Genomic DNA, 19,813 nt, shown 5'->3' with positions numbered 1-19,813 from the left:
AGTGCAGTTGGATTCATCCTGGACCGTGATGCTGAGAGCGTCATAGGTAGGAATTTCAATGAGGTTGTCACACCAGGTAGACGAGTAACTTCCAGGAAAGGCAGAGTGTTAGGTATGGAGTGCAGGATTGTCTGTGGCTAATCCTGGCACAGAACACGGAACAATACGGCACAGGTACAAGTTATTTGGCCCACAATATCTGCATTGAACGTGATGACAAGTTAATCTCCTCAGATATGGATACGTGATATCTGCATATCCATGTGTGTATCTAAATGCCTCTTAAACACCACTATCATATTTGCCCCTACCACCACCCTTGGCTGCGTGTTCCTGACACTTATCACTGTGCCAAAAACGTACCCCGCATATCTCCTTTAAAATTTGCCCTTTTCACCTTAAAGCTATGCCTTTGACATTTTCACCCTGAGGGAAAAAAAGTCCTGACTGTCCACCCTACCTTTGCCTCTCATTATTTTATTTACTTCTATCAGGTCTCCCCTCACCCTCCAGAAAAATAGGCCAAGTTTGTTCAACCTCTCCTTATAGCTAGTATTCTCTAATCCAGGCACATTCTGGTAAACCTCTTCTGCATCCTTTCCAAAGTTTCCTCATTCTTCCAATGGGGGGGGGGGGGGGGGGGGGGGGGGGGGGGGGGGGGGGAGGTGACTAGAACACAATAATACTGCTCTTTGTAACAACTATATCATTTTGGATACCATGTTTCAGAGTTTCGATGTTTCAGATGCGATAGAGAGGAAGATAAAAGAAATAGAAACAAGGAACTGCAGATGCTGGTTTACAAAAAAAGACAAAGCTCTGGAGTAACTCAGCAGGTCAGGCAGCATCTCTGGAGAACATGGATAGGTGACGATTTGTTGGGTGGGGGGGGGGGGGGATGACAGCTGGAACAGAGAAGGGCAGAGAGGCTTTTAAGGTGAATGTCAAAAGTTACAGGGAGAACAGCCTAGCAAGTAATAGATGGATGCAGGTGAGGGGTTTTTTGATAAGCAGATGGTTGGACAAAGACAGAAATAAAAAGACAGAAGGTGTGAGACAGGATTAAAAAGTTGCGATCGTGAAGCTAGTTGAAGGAATTAGATGCAGTTGTTGTTGGGTAAGTCAGCACCTGACACGCGGGAGTCATTTAAGAGCCATTGATCAAAATCCATGACCAGCATGTTCCAGTAATTACTCATAAAGAATGGCAAGGTAAGGGACTATGGATGACCACAGAGATTGTAAATTTGGTCAAAATGAAGTTAATGTAATGTTTAAGAAGATGAAATCAGACAGGATCTTTGAGGAATAATGATAATTTATTTGTCATTCGAACATATAAGTATACATTTATGAGCGAAATGTCGTTTCTCACAGGACTGAGGCGCAGGGTGCATAGTGGTTGATATTGTGTTTTAGGTGGGGTGTGTGTGTTGGGGGGGGCAGCAGAATATTCATCATTCTAACAGCCAGGGGGAAGAAGTTGTTGCACATCCTGGTGGCGGTGGCCTTGATGCTCCGGTACCTCATGCCGGACGGCAGAAGGGCAAAGAGTCCATGGAGGAGGTGGGAGGAATCCGTTATAATGTTGAAGGCTTTTTTTTTGTTGAAATGCATCTTTTGTTGAAATTGTCCGGAATGATTGGGAGATGTTCTCCGCTGCCCTGACTAATCGCTGCAGGGTCTTTCTGCCTGATGTGGTGTAGTTCCCGTACCAGACGGTGATGCAGCTGGTCATGATGCTCTCTGTGGTACCTCTAAAGAACATAAATAGGATGGGTGGGGGAAGCCTCGCTCATTTCAGCCTCCTGAGGAAGTACAGCCCCTGCTGAGCCCTCCCGGCCAGGTGTGTAGTGTTGAGTGACCAGGAGAGGGCGTCAGCGAGGTGCATCCCTCGAGATTTGATGTTGCTCACTCTCTCCACGATGGAGCCATTGATGTGCAGGGGGGGAGTGGGCAGCCTGCGTTCTCCAGAAGTCTACAATCATCTCTGGTCTTGGTAACGTTCAGAGACAGATTGTTATCTTAGCACCAGTTCACAAGCTGTGCCACTTCCTCTCTGTAGGCAGTCTCATTGGTGTCTCTGATGAGGCCCACCACTGTAGTGTCATCTGTAAATTTGATTATTTGGTTGGTGTTGTGTTTGGCGGCACAGTCGTGGATAAGTAGTGTGAATAGTGGTGGACTAAGGACACAGCCTTGGGGGGCTCCGGTGTTCAGGAAGGTGGTGTTTGAGGTGTTGTTGCCAACATGGACTGACTGGTTGATGTGTTAAAAAGTCCAGGATCCAGTTGCAGAGCAGGGTTATTGAAGCTGAGCAGGGAGAGCTTCCCCACCAGCTTCTGAGGGATGATCATGTTAAATGCCGAGCTGAAGTCAATAAATAGCATTCTAGCATAGGTGGGGTTTTTTTTTGTTGTCTATGTGGGAGAGGACTGCATAGAGGGTGGAGGAGATGGCATAGAGGGTGTGGAGCGGTTAGGGCGGTATGCAAACTGGTGCGGGTCTAGTGAGGTGAGGAGGTTATTCTTGATGTGTCCCATGACTAACTATTCGAAGCACTTCATCACGATGGGGGTCAGTGCCACGTGACGGTAGTCATTGAGGCAGGAGACAGATTACTTTTTTTGGCACCAGGATGATGGTGGCGGCTTTGAAGCAGGTGGGGACGGTAGCCTGGCTCAGGGAGATGTTGAAAATGTCTTGAGAGGACATCCGCCAGCTGGTTAGCACATTCCTTGAGCACACAACCAGGTATGTTGTCTGGTCCTATGGCTTTCCGTGGGTCAACCCTGGTTATGGCTCTTCACACGTCGGCTGAATCCAGTATTATTATCTGCTCTAAAACAAATAGGAAAGAACTCAAGCAGACAATTGGAAGGGCCAAAATGGGCCAAAGGAAAGGCTTTGGTGAAAGGCGTTAAAGATTAAGGAAAATCCCAAGCCGTTTTATAACTACATTAAAAACAAGAGGGTAACCAGGCAGAAGATTAGACTGCTCAAGGATAAAGGAGGAAATGTATGTCTGGAGTCAGGGGATGAAGGCAAGATATTAAATAAATACTTTGCATTTGTATTCACCAAGGAGAAAGACGTGGATGACTAATGTAAGAACTGTTTGAAATCAAGAAAGAGGTGGTTTGGGAGCATGTGCAAGGTGCTGCATTTTGGAGGTTGAATGTAAGGGGAAAGTAATAATGGAAATACCCCTAACAGCATTAATATATGGAGGGATCTTGGGGAGGGTCAAGTTCGTAACTCCCAGAAAGTGGCAACACAAGTAGATAGTCGTAAAGACATACTTGCTTTCATGGGTCAGCGCATTGAGTATAGGAGTCAGAAAGACATGATGCAGCTTTGTAAGCGAGTTTGATGGCTGGCACGGACTTGATGGACTGAAGGGCTTGCTTCAGTTCTGTATGACTATTTATATCTCAAACTGTATTGCAATGACTTGTTCTACCAGTGTTAACACCTTGTAAGTGTCATATGCCCAAGATGCACTGTGAATTTCATCATTCAGGTAGGATGCAAACTGTTGGCTCAGGCTCAATAGTCCAGGACTCAGTTCCAGTGGTGAGAAACCACAGGGCACAGCCTCAGAATAAAAGGATGTACCTGTAGAATGGAGATGAGGAGGAATTTCTTCAGCCAGAGGGAGGTGAATCTGTGAAATTCATTGCCACAATCCAGTCACTGGGTATTTTTAAGGCGAATGTCAACAGTCCAGGGGAATGCCCCCCCCCCCCCCCCCCCCCCCAATAACTGTTGACAGTTAGGGAAAGAGAGGGAAAATAGATCAGCCATGATTGAATGGCAGAACAGACTCAATGGGCCAAATGGTCTAATTTTGCTCGTATGCCTTATGACTCTGGAGTATAATCAAGCAAATTAACCACCATCCTAATCAGTGTTCCTAATCTACTGAAATGGATTTTCCACCAGCAAGTGAAGTATATTCAAGACAAAATTTCAAAAAAATATTTTATTAGATTAAATGATGTACAAAATTTATGCAGCATGATCCCATTAGCGCTTGGCCTTTACCATCCAACCTATGTAAAACCACCATCTTATTTTAAGTTGTGTTCGTGCCTTAGATACAGTATCTATAAGATACATCTATTAGATTAAAAATTATACAGCTCTTCATATAAACACCCTTGTTTTAAAAATGACAATAGTACCTCTGTAACATAGAAAAGATGCCCGATGCCACCATTTACATAAATATTTTAAGGTCGACATGCGGCTTCATCGTGCTGACAATTCAACCAATTCAGGTCTCATTATTTGCATAAAGATAGATTGCAATCTGCCCATTACCATATATACAAGGATTTCAATACTTCCTTTTAAATTCAATCTGCATGTACCACAAATTCTAGCATTATAACGGAAATTCATTAAAATCAGATTACCAGAACATTCTTTTGACTGTGCTGACTAAACAATTCTTGCTTGTTTCATGTGTTAGTTTAATTGATCGGCTTATTAAAAACCTGCCATATTTTGTCATACATAACACTACTTCACATTTTATAGAGGATTTTTCTGCTTGGTAATTTGTAGTTTAAATATTATTTGCCAATATTGGTACAATACAATTGTACCAATATACATGGCTTTATTAAATAAACTGATTAAAAATGGTTTAAAATGTATGCATTGTGAAGACTTAAAACCGGCATTTAGCTTTGTTTAAAATCTTTACACTTCAATTAAATTTGTTTTCAACATGGATTGCTCTGTAGAGAACAGATAATTTCAGTTCATTAACCTCAACATCACTTGCTGCAATTCTCACAACAGGTCAATTACACAACAACAAAATAGCTAGTTACATTTAGATTGCACTGCAAATGCATCAGGCAAGACTACAGACAAGTCACAGCATTCTTTACCCTTTGTTTTTGTTTCAACAAATCGTCCGTGATTAGATTTTGGGAACTTGCTTCCACAGAACTCTTGGCAGCCCTTCTGATTCAGCGACAAAGGCGACTTCAGGCAATTTCAAGTTTCTGGCAGCGGGAGACTGTCTCTGTACCATTCTCAGTGCCTAAATCATTAGGCGTATTGAGTTTCGTACATCTTTGGTACCACTGCCAGACTGGATTGCAACTTCTACATCATCTTGAGCTAGTACCACTTTGTCTGGCGTATAATCATTCCTTTTGATATCTAAGTACAGAAAATAAAATATGACATTGATTATGCAACGGATCAAAAAAAAGTTAAAAAGATTAACTTGCCTCCATGTCTGCGGAAATAGGGAGGAATGACTCAACAGCAGATGTTTATCTATATCTTGCCACCGACAGCAATATTTACTAAAAGGCAGGTTAAACTCATCATTCAATTGGTTTGGAAGGAAATTCAAATGATCAGAAACATCCGAGGCAAATTATAATGTCACAGAACATATGGGCCACCAGTATCAATGAGGTCTTTAGAGATGCATCCATTCACAGGATAGGATAGCAAATGTATTATATCAGATGAAAATCATGAAAAAAAAATGGATTGCTGGAAATCTGAAATAAAAATGGGAAGTGCTCGAAGGAGTCAGCAGGACAGACCGTGGGAAAAGAAAGAGCGTTGACATTTCAGATCTCAGAGCTTTGACAAAAAGTTTTGGACCTGAAATATTAACTGTTTCCCCTCACACCTTGACCCAAGTGTTTGCAGCATTTTATGCACAGTCCATTAGTATGTTTCACTGATTTATGAAAATCCGACATCTGTTCACACAGTTGTAAGAGTTGGGATGTGATGTTGCAACTGCGCAAGATGTCGGTGAGACCACACGTGGAGTATTTTGTGTAGTCCTGGTTGCCATGTTATGAGGATGTGATTAAAAGAGGATACAGAAAAGATTCACAAGGAAATTACTGAGACTGGAGGGCATGAGTTATATGGAGAAACTGAATAGGTTGGGCCTGTTTTCCCTGGTGCAAAGGAGGCTGAGGGGTAAAGGTTTACAAAATCAACAGGGGCAGGTCAGACTTTAACCACATCAGTGGAATCTAAAACTAGGGGGCAGAGATTTCAGATGAGAGGGGAGGGATTTTCCACACTGAGAGTGGTTGGTTTATGAAACAAACTGCCTTAAGAATTGATAGAAGCGGGTACAATTACAATGTTTAAAAGGTACACGGATAACAAAGGTTTAGAGAAAAATGGGCCAACACAAGTAAATGGGAGTAGTATGGATGAATTGGATCAAAGGGCTGTGTAATTATGACTCTAACTTTGACCTCTGGATCAAAAATATTTTCCATACATACACACACTTATCTACCACAATAAATCCACACTGGCTCGTGTAATCTGGTCAGATTTTCCAAAATGCTTAGTGTGCAGCAAATGTTACATAGCTGCAGTGAAATGGGTTTATTGGGACCTCTAATGCTGTGTGGAGTTTGTTTGGTCTCCGTAACTGCATTTTTCCTGGTGATCTATATCCTGAATACTTTTTGGATGGCAGGTTTACTGGCCACTATTAATTGCCCCAATAGTACATGATGATAGAATCAGGGGGGGTAATGGATATATATATATATACCAGATACATTTGAGGACATTAAGTGGGAGAATGGGATTAAAGGAATGATCAAGACTCATCCCTTGAGTTGTGATCATCCCTTTAATCCCAGTCTCCCAATTCATGTGCTGAATTAGCTCTCTAGGACATATGTAAATATACAAGAGAATTGAGTAAAATATCATAAACTGAAATTAATCCAACAGATGTATTATTTCTCTGAACCCCCCACATCACCTTCATACCCTGTCTTATCACCAAGCTTCAATTTCATCTTTGACTTGGAAAAATGTGAAGACATGTTAAAGGCAGCTTGTGATCGATCTAACAGAACGCAGAGAACGACAAGGGGAAGAATGTTTCACTGAGACAACAGCGTACTGTGGAAAATAACTGGAGGGATTCAATGATGGGCAGAAAGGAGAACAACCTGGAGGCGTGCATGTATTTAATGAAAAAGAACAGCCGAACATGTTTTCAAGAATTGATAGCAGCAGTATTTGAGGCAACAAGGGTAAATATTTAATCTTTTTGCTGGGTGCACCAATAATGGCACAACAAAGTGTCTCGCTGGATCATTTAAGAGATAATTTATACGATAGTAGAGATTGACCAACAAGTTTGTTGCAGGGAAGGATCAAAGGGTCTAAAGTAAAATAAAAATTGCAGCAATTGCATTTGGATATTTTGACCAAATGCACGTCACACCAGCAGAGAGATCTTCACATTATTATCCAATTTAATATCCTTTAGGTAAGGATTCGGCAACCTATGGCCCATGAGCCGGATCCGGCCCATAACCCGAAATTATCCGGCCCGCAGGCGTATTTTCCCCCCCTTCATCTAGACTTCTTTAGACTGTTTAATACAGCGACATTTAATATGGCCAGCGACATAAAGGCTTGCTTTAATGCTCCTAGCAATCCTGTTTGTGGATACAAAAAATCGGAACTGATATAATCCCGTGAACTGGGCAAAAGGTTAGTTGGATTGGTGGACGCAGTTCCACTGATGTAAAAGTAGGTATGTTGCAAAACCTACCTTAAGCGTCGCTGCAGATCTGTCCCAGCCCGTGTGTGCGATTATGGCGCCGTTTAGAGGGGGGGCGGGTTTAGAACGCGATTTTCCCTAGGCTATTCAAATCGAGCTTGTTCAGTCGACTTAGTTGCTGACGAAAAATCGCTGCGAGGTTTGGTCGCTGGAGCTATTTTTACATTTTACGGGTTTATTTAATTATTATAGTAAGTTAAAAATTAACCTCTAAACCTGCGACCGCCGACAACGGGCCGGATCTCATACAGGGGACAACGGAAGGTAGGTTTATACAAAGTTTAATGTTGCGAGTAGCTAATTTGGGGCCCCATTAAATCCCGCAGTATTTATCTGGGCATTTGGGGTACAAATCTACCGCAATGTGAATGTTCTAAACCAGCACGCGTTCCACAGGATCCCACTCGAAAGCCGATTTAAATGGCCATTAATTTACAGCAATTGAACACTAAATTCCTTCCATTGGGCCTATAAATTAATGTAAATGAGATTTAAAAATCATGTTTTATTGTGAATTCTTTGTGAATGTTATTTGGACACTTAGGCTATTTAAAAATGTTAATCTTTTCTTAAGAAATGGATAGATGTTTAGATCTAGTAATTGAAGTTTGGAATTAGCTACAATTGGGTAACTAACTAATTATATGCTTTAATTTCAGGTCATCCAAGTAAGATTGTTTTATATTTGTTTCAGAATGCTTCAATCTATGATAACTGAAAATTTCATTCAGTTCCCTTAATTTTTAAGAAAGTTATGGGCTTTTGACTGTCCACGATCACAGCTTTTTTGTTATGTCCATAGAAAATCAATAGGGAACAAGATGCTAATTTCCGAGTATGAAAATGGCCATAACTTTTTTAATACTTGAGATATGAAAGTGAATTAGGTGTCAAATTAAACTTATTTTTATGCTTTATCTGATGGGATAAATTGCAGACTTGATTTTTAAAATCTCAAAATTTTGAAACATTGCTAGTAAAGGTGTAGCTACAGTTGCAGCGGGTGTGGTGCCTGGTGCACAGAGCGCCTCGGAGCCCGGGGGACGGTCAGGGCCAGGACCGCCCTCCTCAAAGATGGCGGCGCTGCCGGCCGTTGGTTCGTGGACACGCCAGACAGGAATCCAGCAGTAAATGGACGGGATTGGACCTTGGAGAGGAGGGAGGTGGAGAGGTAGAGGGGTAGAGAGGGAATGGGGAAAGTGAAGTAAAGAGGAGAGAGAGAGGGGGGAGGATAGGGAGAGAGGGGGGGAGGAGAGAGGGGGGAGGAGAGAGGGGGGGGAGAGGTGGAGAGAGAGGGGGGAAGGGAGAGGGGGAGGAGAGAGTGAATGGGGGGGGGGAGGGGGAAGAGAGGGTAACAAAGGGTCTGCATGAAGTTTAGGACAGAGGGGTGAGAGTAGTTTCAATACCAGTGTCTCAAACTGCTATGTTCGGAAGACATAATATTGCTTAAATATATAAATATTTATATATGTGGCCTGCCATCCACTCACAGGCATGGGTCCTGGACCCTATGCAGAACAAGGTTGCCTACCCCTGCTTTAGGTTAAACGTGTATATTTAGTTGTGTAACACCAAATGGCTTTCTTCATAAATATATTGTGGTAATAAACCATCTAGTTCAGCCCTGAAACTCAATACTTAGATATGCTACATTTTAACTAAAACCCAGACTTAACAGCTCAAAGCTGACCACAATAACTTTCCAGGTGTGCAGCAACTCCAATGCCACAGTTGCTGCTTGAACGGAGGAATAAGGATTTCATGAGGATTCTACCCATGATCCAAACATCCCAGTTATTGTGCGGCTCACCACAGGGGTTTCAGGGTTTGTACGGTAATGAGTCATTGCTCACAGAGAGAAAAGATTTAAGAAAAATAATAATAACATCTTACCAGGAAGTTTAAGTCTCCCGCAGCAAGAATTACAATGGTGTTTTGATCGAAAGTTTTTAACCGCATCTTCTCCCAAATTGGCAGGTCCAAATACCATGTCATGTGACCTGAAAGAAACAGCGTAAACTTGGATATTGCAGTCACTTACAGAATGCAGGTAACAATGCGTTAGCTTAAAGTCTGTCTGCAGGTTCACCTCCAGCAAGAAGAGGTAGGTGACTCGTGATCTTCATGAATGTGGAGCAAAAGCCTGAAGGACCAACTCCCATTTCTACTGCTCTTCCATATGATAACATTTTCAGATTTAAGGAATCCAGGGATAACATGTTAGTGTTAGCACTGAGGGGAAAGTAGCACTGAGATAAACACCACAGTACAACTGGGCGGTGAAGCAGGTGTGTTCCTTAAGCTTTATTTAGCAAAACTTCCAACAAAAAACAAATAAAGTAACATAATTTTTGACAAAAAATGTAAAAAAAGATTTATTTACTGAGCTGGATCACAAATCCGCCAGAACACAGTGAATGGCGAAACAGCATCAGGAGGAAATGACCTACTCCTGTCCCTATTTTCTAGCATCTCTACAATTGTAGTAAATCATTTTTGCAACCTCTAAAGACTGACATTTTCCTTGAGTAATTCCCAGAAAGAAATATGATTCTACAGGTGCACAACCTTTTATCCGAAAGCCTTGGGACCAGACACTTGTCGGATTTCGGAATTTTTCGGATTTCCGAATGGAAGATTTTTAGCGTAGATTAGGTAGGTAGCGCGGGCGGCTTGAAAAGTCTGGAGCGGCTGCCTCCTCCCCGGAGAATCATTGTAAATCATTGCATAAATGTTAGTCAGTTAGTTTGGAGGGATTTTATGTGGTGGGGGGGGGGGGGGTGAAGGGGGAAACTTTAATTCTTAGTCCCCTACCTGGTCGGAGAGGCGGGGAGCGGGCAATGCCTTACCGGGTCGCCGCGCAGTAAGCTCCGGAGCGCTATGGCCGCCGACTCCCAACATCGTGGAGCTGGGGGCTGGGGGCTGCGGGCGGGCGGCGCCGGTTGGAGCTCCGACCCCGGCAACTCTACCCCTGGCTGCGCGGCGCTCCAAATCCAGCGCCGCCCGCGGCCGGACGCCCGCAGCCCCAGCTCCACGAATGTTGGGAGTCGGCGGCGTCGCAGCGCTGGGATACCAGCGGGGAGTGGGCAATGCCTTACCGGGTCGCCGTGCGGTAAGCTCCGGAGCGCTGTGGCCGCCGACACACATCGCGGAGCTGGGGCTGCGGGCGTCCGGCCGCGGGCCGCGCTAGATTTGGAGCGCCGCGCAGCCAGGGGTAGAGTTGCCGGGGACGGAGCTACAACCGGCGCCGCCCGCGGCCGGACGCCCGCAGCCCCAGCTGGGAGTTGGCGGCCACAGCGCTGCGGAGCTTACTGCACGGCGACCCGGTAAGGCATTGACCTCGCCTCTCCGACCAGGTAGGGGACTAAGAATTAAAGTTTCCCCCTTCACATAAAAGCCCTCCAAACTAACTGACTAACATTTAAGCAATGATTTACAGATGTTTAAGTGTCTCCCCGGTCTCCGGGGAGGAGGCAGCCGCTACAGTAGTACAGACCTGGGTTGACCGTGGGTCGTTTTGAGTCAAGTTTGGTGCCAAACGCGAGCTTTGGTGTGCAGACGACATCCTGGAAAAAATGGCCGGTTTTCGGAGTTTTTCGGTTTCCGGAACTCCGGATAAAAGGTTGTGCACCTGTACTAATTTTCCTGCCAATAAATTGAAGTTACTGCATTGCCAAAGACTTTAGGTACAGATCACTGTACTACCATCAAATTATGTGTCGTGGAAGGAGGAAAATTGATATTTAAATTAATACTCACTGTTTCTCCTCAGACTTTATTACCGAAGGATCAGTTAAGTTCTCCCCAACACCTATAAAAGTAAATATACAAAACTAGATTAAACTACCCCTCTTACTAATATATCAATGTAGAACATGAAATAAATGCACCTACTGGAAATAGATACAAAAATGCTGAAAGCAGTTTGCAGGTCAGGCAACATCAGTGGAAAGGGAAAGACTTGATGATTCAGGTCCAAGACCCTTCATCTAATGAAAAGTCTGAGACACAAAACATTATTTCTATTTATCTTTCCACAGATGCTATTCATCTGCTCAATGTTTCCAGCGTGTTCTGTTTTTATATCAATATGGATTTATGTCCTTCGGGCTTCAAGCTTCAATAGCAATGCCATGACAAAGAAGCACGACCCCATTTAAATGCTACGGTCTTCACATTCAGTCAGCTTCAGTTTCAGGCTATGACATTTTTCTGATTGCACGTCCTATCACCATGGTAAATGTAAGGACATTTTGGATGCTGCTACTCTGTTCATTTTGCCTGGTGTTTGTTTTAGGTTTTGTGTCCAGACCTGTTCATGGCATTCATTCAACTGCTTCTCTTTCTCCCTTGTGTCAGCAAATGCTTTCATAACTTGTCTAAATAATGGTAGTTTTCCTTTATTGTACACTTTAACAATTTAAGTTCCACTTTCTAGAGTGATTAGCAGCTTTGACAATAGTTGGTCTTATGCATAAAGTAGACGTCATTATCAACACCTGTCAAATGTCTCTGCGTACTAATTATTTACCAGACCCTATCATAGAGTTTACTTTTGGGGAGAGAAATCTGAAATACTCATGCCAAGCTGCATCCAAGGGATTTTTGTTAGATGGCCCGTTATAACGCGGGTTTACTCTATTCATGTATAGTATTACCTGATTTGATTGAACAGCATGCAAAACCAAGCTTTTCATTGTACTTCGGTAAAATGACCATAATAAACCTAAACCTATTGCTACCAAAAGAAAAGTTTTAAGTTTTTACAATTTATAATCTGTTTGAAACTGCTTATTTTTAACAGTTCAGTGTTCTGACATGATCATATATCGAAGCCTTTTAAAAATGATGACATTTGGAAGTTTAGAATCACCAATTATTAACTATTTAAGAATAAAAAAATTTAAATCAGCATTCACAACTAATATAAAGCTACTTCACTTTAACAAAAGCTTATCGTACTCACCTTGCAAGTCCAGAACCAGTAGTTCACCTCTCGTATACTCATAGGTCCAGTGACTAAAGGCAAGCATGGTCTCCTCCAGCATGTTGTTTGGACGGATCTCATCACCACTGTTATGATTAAATTTCCGGAACTCCCCAGTCATACATTCTTCAATTGCAAACCATTGGCTTGCTGAATGACAATACAGAAGGAACACTTCCAGGAACCTGAGGTTAATCAGACATTTATTCAATATAACATAGGAGACAACTATACTATGTAACTATATAGACACAAACAATATAATGAATAATTATAGTGGTAGCAAACTAACTTACTCTTCCTGACAGATATTATAATTAAAAACTTATGCTTGTACTGTTAAGGAAAAACATGAATTATTTCTCTTCTTAAGTGTCTTAAGGGACTTTGTCACACTAAAGGTGCTGCACAAATACACATTATAATAATAGAGCCAACCAACATGGAAACAGGCCCTTCAGCCTAACTTATCCATGTTAACCAAGTTACATCATCCAAGCTAGTGCCATTTTCCACACCTGGCCCATTTTCTTCTAAGCCTTTCCTATTCATGTACCTGTCCAAATGTGTTTTAAACTTTGTCATAGTACAACTACATAATCTGGCAACTTGCTCCATATTCCAACCACCCACTGTGTGAAAAGGTTGCCCCTCGGATTCCTATTAAGTCTTTGCCCTCTCACCTTAAATCTGTGCCCTCTAGTTCTTGATTCTCCCCCCAGGGGTAAATACTATGCATTCACCTTATAGATTCACATTAATAGATTTTCTTTCAGATACAAAGAATCAGGGAATATGGGGATAGTACACCGAGGTAATAGATCAGCTATAAAATCAATGATTGGCACAATGGGACTGAATGGTTTATCACTGCTTCTGTTCCATAATGTGTACAATATTCCTCATATCTTTCCATCCTGTAGCAATCGATGAAACTGTAAAGTTATACCAATCTTACCAAAAATAATACTGGGATGAAAATAACTGGCAATTGTTTTTAAAGGCATTACTTCTTCTGCTAGGGAAGCATGGCAAAAAAGCTCAGAAACCATCCATTTGGACCTGAAGACTCTGTTCCTCATTACTGATCAGATGATGATTCAGCATTCATGAAGATTGTGCGTAATACCGTGCTTTTTTCAACATAACAATGTTTGAAGGTCTTCTACAACACCAAATAACTGTCTGTTATATAACTCAAGCAAATCAATGTCACATTCAGCCTCCACAAGTATTGGCGGTTTGGTAATTAGGAGAAATTTGGTGAATTATTCCATTCTATAATTCTATCTACACCATACTTCTGTTGATGTTCCATCTTCACACTGCTCTTCTAACAAAACTGAGCTATCAGAATTACAATTTAAACTTTAACTTTCTTTTGTGATTAGAAAATTGGAGGAAAGAATTTATAATGAAAAGTTGGAAAAACTTTATAGAGATGCAAGTTTTTTTTAAAAGTAGAGATTGTAGATGCCTACTCAATTATTTCTCCTCACCTTGGAGAATATGGAATGGTCTTTGGTTTCATATGGTTGAAGGCAAATGCGAGCTTCTGTGCAGCCCTCTGCTGCTGAATTTCCTAGAAACAAGAGATTGTCTGGTAACATGTTCTACAAATCTACAAGATAGCATCTGACATATACTGATTTGGCATTCCACCAAACCAGCGACAGTAGCCAGTCAGACAGCCTAACGTATGATTCTACAACTATTACGTAGAAAATCCCATAGGAAACACAATATCCCTTTAAAGCACAAAACCATCCAGTTTCATTTAATACCAAACTATATTCATCAATCCTGAATGGATCATGTTCTGCCAATTGCAGCACATCTGATATCACTGGCCAGCATAACCCAACTACCGGTTTAGAAAGAAAAAAGTGATTTTAGGACAGAGTAGTAATTATGTAGTGCAGTTTCTAGTAAAAAGCTGAAAAAGTATAATGCTTCCATTAACTTTGAAAATATAGTTTAGATTAAAAAAGAAAGTAGAAGACCTGAACAATCAAACATACAAAAATAAAGTTTCTCTTTCAGCAGTACCGTGTTAACTTTACCTCTTAAATAAAAGCATTAGGAATCATATCTGACAATTGCCAATTGAGGGAAATAGTCTTAAATCCTGACTTATTCAAGGACCACCTGAATATTAAAAAAACTTTGAGGCAGTCTAACAGTAAGAAAAAAGATCATTTGGCCCATAGTTCCCACTGGCCACCTATTCTAAACCTACTCTAATCCAATTCGATTTTCTCCACACTCCCATCAATTCAAAGCCTCACAGAGGCCATTTACAGTGGATAATTAACCCAACAACTACGCAGTCACAGAGGAACATGCAACACCAGAGTCTATGGGATGCTACAATTAACAGCTCATTAGTAATTTAAAAAATCCCGTAACCTTCTCTTGCCCACTGAGCCAACATACAGTCCAAATATGGATACGATGAGCACGTACCTTCAAACACAGATGTAATACAGTATCTTCCTTGTAGATTCTCTTCCACGTGTTCACTACTTCAGGAAGAAAGGATTTCACAATATACAGCTGACCTGGTTTTAATATATCAAACTCAGACCATGTGCACTCTACTTTTAAAGCTCGCCTCAATCCTCCTCCCATTTCTTCTTTACTTAAGAACTCAATCTTGGCACATCGGCCCTGTTGCGACCAGGAAGACATGCTGTTGTTCAGACTGACTGGTGAGCTCTCCTCAAGTCGATATATTGTCACAGGTTCACCTTTAACACAAAAGTGAAGCAAACATTTCAAAACAGTCCACTATTATAATAATAGTTTCAAGCTTTTCAGTATTGTCTCACTTTAATCAATTCTTCTGTCTAAATTGTAAATACAGCAAACTTCACACCAACTTTGTTTGGCTTAACTCCACAGATGCTGTCTGATCCACTGGCTATTTCCAGTGATTACATTGGTTTCAGATTTCCAACAACTGGTAATAGAATCGTACAACATAGAAACAGGTTAATGTAGCCACCTTGTCCATGCTGATAGTGTTACCAATCTACACTAATCCCATACATCATGCTTGTATTTCCTGTCCAAAACGCCTTTTAAATCTTGTAGTTCCACCCACATCCAGCACCTCCTCTGAGAGAGCATTCCTGATAATAACCACCCTCTGCTTGAAAAACCTGCCCCTCAGAGCTCCCTTCTCGCCTTAAACTTGTGCTGTATGGTCCTAAACTCCCTTGCCTTGGGGCAAAGACTGGCTATATATTTTATCTGTGTCCCTCATAAATTTCTTCATCCATCTCATCTCAGGCCAGTAAGCAGCATTAAGACAACACTGCTCAAGATGGAGGAAAGAAGTCAATACTACCCACTCTGACCCAAAGAGAATTATTTACATTGAATGGTTGGCAGCAGTTTGTCATTCTGCCTTAAAAGAAGAGGAGGCGAAAATCCTCACTTAAAAAAAGGTACAAGGCACATAATGCTGCAGATCTAGGACTGGGAAATGGTCTTAAGCCAGAAAATGTTTTAGAGGCATCACTGACGGTTCAGACTGAATCAATCATTCAGCTTTTCCCACTGAGAGTAGGGAAGATTCAAACAAGGGGACATGACTTGAGAATTAAGGGACTGAAGTTTAGGGGTAACATGAGGGGGAACTTCTTTACACAGAGAGTGGTAGCTGTGTGGAATGAGCTTCCAGTGAAGGTGGTGGAGGCAGGTTCGTTTTTATCATTTAAAAATAAATTGGATAGTTATATGGATGGGAAAGGAATGGAGGGTTATGGTCTGAGCGCAGGTATATGGGACTAGGGGAGACTATGTGTTCGGCACGGACTAGAGGGGTCGAGATGGCCTGTTTCCGTGCTGTAATTGTTATATGGTTATTATATGGTTAATCATGAAATAAATGTTTAAGCCTCCGAAGTAGACCCAAAGTATAACACAATATTACATACAATTAACATCCAGTAGGCGGCAGTCTAAACCAAGTCTTCACTGCAAAGAAAAACAGCGTATGAAGTCCTGGTGTTTTTTTTTGTTAGACCCAATCATATAGCAGGGAAACAGGCTCTTCGGCTCAACTAGTAAATGCTGACCAAGATTCCCAATCAAAAGCTTGTCTGCATTTGGCCCATATCCCTCTCAACCGTTCCTATTTTATCCAAGCGTCTTTTAAATGTTGTTTTAGTACCTACCTCACTAACTGCTCTGGCAGTTCGTTCCATATACCAACCACTCTGAGTGAAAAGATTGCCCATCTAGTTCTTATTAAATCTCTCCCCTCTCATTTTAAACCTATTTTGGTTCTTGATTCCCCTACACTGATAAATATAATCTGTGAAGTTACCCCATCAATTGCTTCATGAATTTATTCACCTCTATGAGAGCACCTTGAAGCCTTCGCCACTCTAAGGAATAAAGAACCAGCCTGCACAACCTCTCACTATACCTCCAACCCTCAAGTCCTGACGGACCTCGCAAATCTTCTCTGTATTCTTTCCAGCTTAACCTGTTCATTGCTAAGTTTTTTTTTCACTTGTATACTCTGATCAGAGTATACTCGGGGGTGGCACTGAACAGGTTAATGACATCCTTCCAAGAGCAGGGTGACCAAAACTGAACGCAATACTTCAAATGCAGCCTCACCAACGTCTTGTACAACTGTAACAGAATGTCCAATACTGATAAAGGCAAATATACCAAAAGCCTTCTTTACCAGCCTATCTAGTGATGTCACTTTCAGGAAACTGCACCTGTACTCCTAACTCCCTGTCTACAACATTCTGTCTTCATCAGAATATTGAATTTTGAAGTTGGGAGGTTATGTTACTGTTGTACAAAACATTGGTGAGGCCACATTTGGAGTACAGATGCTCCTTGACTTACGATGCTTCGACTTACGATATTTCGACTTTACGATGGTGCAAAAGCATTACACATTCAGTGGAAACGGTACTTAGAATGTTGAATTTTGATCTTTTATGGCGATATGCGGTACGATACTCTCTCGTGATGCTGAGCAACGGCAGCGAGCCGCAGCTCCCAGACAACCACGGATTAGATGGGGTAAATGCATGGAATCTTTTATTCAGAGTAGGGGAATCAAGGCGTAGGTTCAGGTGAGGGAGGAAAGATTTAATAGGCACCTGAGGGTCAACATATTACACAAAGGGTGGTGGATATATGGAGCCGCCAGAAGAGGTAGTTGAGTCATGTTCTATCACAACGTTTAAAAGACATTTGGACAGGTACATGGATAGGATAGGTTTAGAAGGATATGGGCCAAACACAGGCAGGTGGGATTAGTGTAGATGGACCATGTTGGTCAGCATGGGCAAGTTGGGCCAGAGGGTCTGTTTTCACACTGTATGACTCATGACCCAGATCAACTAACAAGCAAATTAAGAGTAAGGGCTGAAAAATTCTCTTTGACCTGATGGCCTGCATCATAATTCTTTAAAGTAGTGGCTGCAGAGAGAGTGCATTTTTTGGGAGTGATCTTTCAAAAATCCTTACATTTTGGAAACCCTCAAGCAAACTGAAAATAGAAGTTACTTTGCAATTCAAAAAGGATGAGAGAGAGTGAGAGAGAAGGTGGAGGGAGAGAGGGGGAGAATAGAAACCATGGTTCAATAATCTACCAATTATTGGTAAAATGCTGGAATCCATCATTAATATTGAATATTTGAAACGTATATTTTCTGCCAACATCACCCAGGCATCTGAATACGCAGTCGGGCCTTATCTAGTGTCTCACTCAGAAGCCTTCAATATATCAAAACCTCCTAAATAATTTGCAAAATTGTAACATTGGGTTATGAGCTCAAGTATCAGGTGCTCCCTAAACTGTGCACCTATTGCACATTTTGTCTGCGTTTATAATCCTGCGTTGCATTGAAGACTAAATGTAAACCCAACTGTAGCATTTTCTCAAAAACAAAGAAGTAATCCCCAAATCAGGGAATCGTAATGCACAGAAAGGGGCCTCTATCAGCCCACCTCCTTTAAATTTTAGCTCTCATCTTAAACCTGTGTCTCTAGATTCCCCTGCCTTGGGGAAAAGACCCTGATCATTTATCTTATCTATGCCCCTTACAATTTTATAAACCTCAATAAGGTCACCGCGCAGCTGCCTACGTTTGAGTGAGAATAAACCTAGGCTAACCAATCTCTCCACATAATTACAGCCCTCCATTCCAGGTCACATCCAAGTGAATCCCTTCTGTGCTTTGTTGCTACCATAGCCTTTCTGCAATGTGCTAACCAGAAATATACGGATTACGTTAAATGGGGGCCACCCACTGTTTTGTACAGCAACAACATTTACCATCTCTTGTACTCAATAGCTCGGCTTATGAACGCAAGCATGCCAAATGCTGCCATCACTACTTTCAGTGAGCCATTGGACGTGCACTCCCAAGCTCTGTCTGTATATTAATGTTCCTACAGTCCCTGCTGTGTACATGCATTAAGGAACACGAGGGGTACTGGTGATGCTGGCAAAGCCACTATTTATTTCTAATCTTAATTTTCTTGGGAAAGTAGACAAAATACTGCAACATTTAATTTGAATTGAGGATGCCAGGAGCTTTCTGCACATCGCACTTTGTTTAGTTGAAGAGTTTTTCAGGAGAATACAGTCTCTCAGCGTAACCCAAAAACAAACATTACAGGAATTAATAGCTATTGAAAACTTACTATGTGCAGCAGTATGTTGGCTCCAATGTGAACAATAAAACCAAAGTCAAAGGGTTTTAGTCAGACAAGGGAAGACATTTTCCCACTGACTGCATAGATTGAGGGCGAAAAGAAGAGCTGTGATTATTGAGTGCAAAAAGGTCAACTGTCTGTAACCTTAGTGCAAACAAACTGATAACTTTCAAAGTGACTAATGATTTCTGAAAACATACGGCCATACTGTCATTTAAACAAGTCAAAAGATAAATGAAAATCAAGCAAAAATGACAACCGACAAAAAATAACAATATAAGAACAGATTATTGAAAACATTTGGGCATGAATATAGAAATAAAATTAGTTGCCAGAAATTACAAACATTGACTTTAAGATGCGACAACGTGCTTTATCCTAATCATAATGGCTGACAGAGCATAAAAAAGATTTATATTTGCATTCTCAATGGAAGATACGAAAACCTGACAACAGTGGAACGTGTCAACAAGAATGGGCAATCAAGCGTTTTACATTTAGGTAAAAAGATGTGTCATTTTAAGTTGCCAGAA

At 41.6% G+C, this 19,813-nt stretch overlaps 1 protein-coding gene across 3 annotated transcripts in view; it reads right to left on the bottom strand.

The window, feature by feature from the left end:
- Positions 1–3,970: 3,970 nt before the first annotated feature.
- trpm7 (transient receptor potential cation channel subfamily M member 7) overlaps positions 3,971–19,813 on the bottom strand; it is a 93,843-nt gene continuing 78,000 nt past the window's right edge. For all 3 annotated transcript variants that reach the window (XM_033050251.1, XM_033050252.1, XM_033050253.1), the window contains 6 exons: positions 15,048–15,331; positions 14,081–14,163; positions 12,561–12,766; positions 11,354–11,405; positions 9,488–9,594; positions 3,971–5,181 (listed from right to left, as the gene is read on the bottom strand). In XM_033050251.1, the coding sequence (XP_032906142.1) occupies positions 5,060–5,181; positions 9,488–9,594; positions 11,354–11,405; positions 12,561–12,766; positions 14,081–14,163; positions 15,048–15,331 (854 nt within the window). In that variant the 3' untranslated portion in view covers positions 3,971–5,059. The remainder of the gene's footprint in view (positions 5,182–9,487; positions 9,595–11,353; positions 11,406–12,560; positions 12,767–14,080; positions 14,164–15,047; positions 15,332–19,813) is intronic.

The sequence above is a fragment of the Amblyraja radiata genome, chromosome 34 (assembly GCF_010909765.2).
Source record: "Amblyraja radiata isolate CabotCenter1 chromosome 34, sAmbRad1.1.pri, whole genome shotgun sequence".
NCBI lineage: Eukaryota > Metazoa > Chordata > Chondrichthyes > Rajiformes > Rajidae > Amblyraja > Amblyraja radiata.
This window is presented reverse-complemented; position numbering and strand designations above follow the sequence as displayed.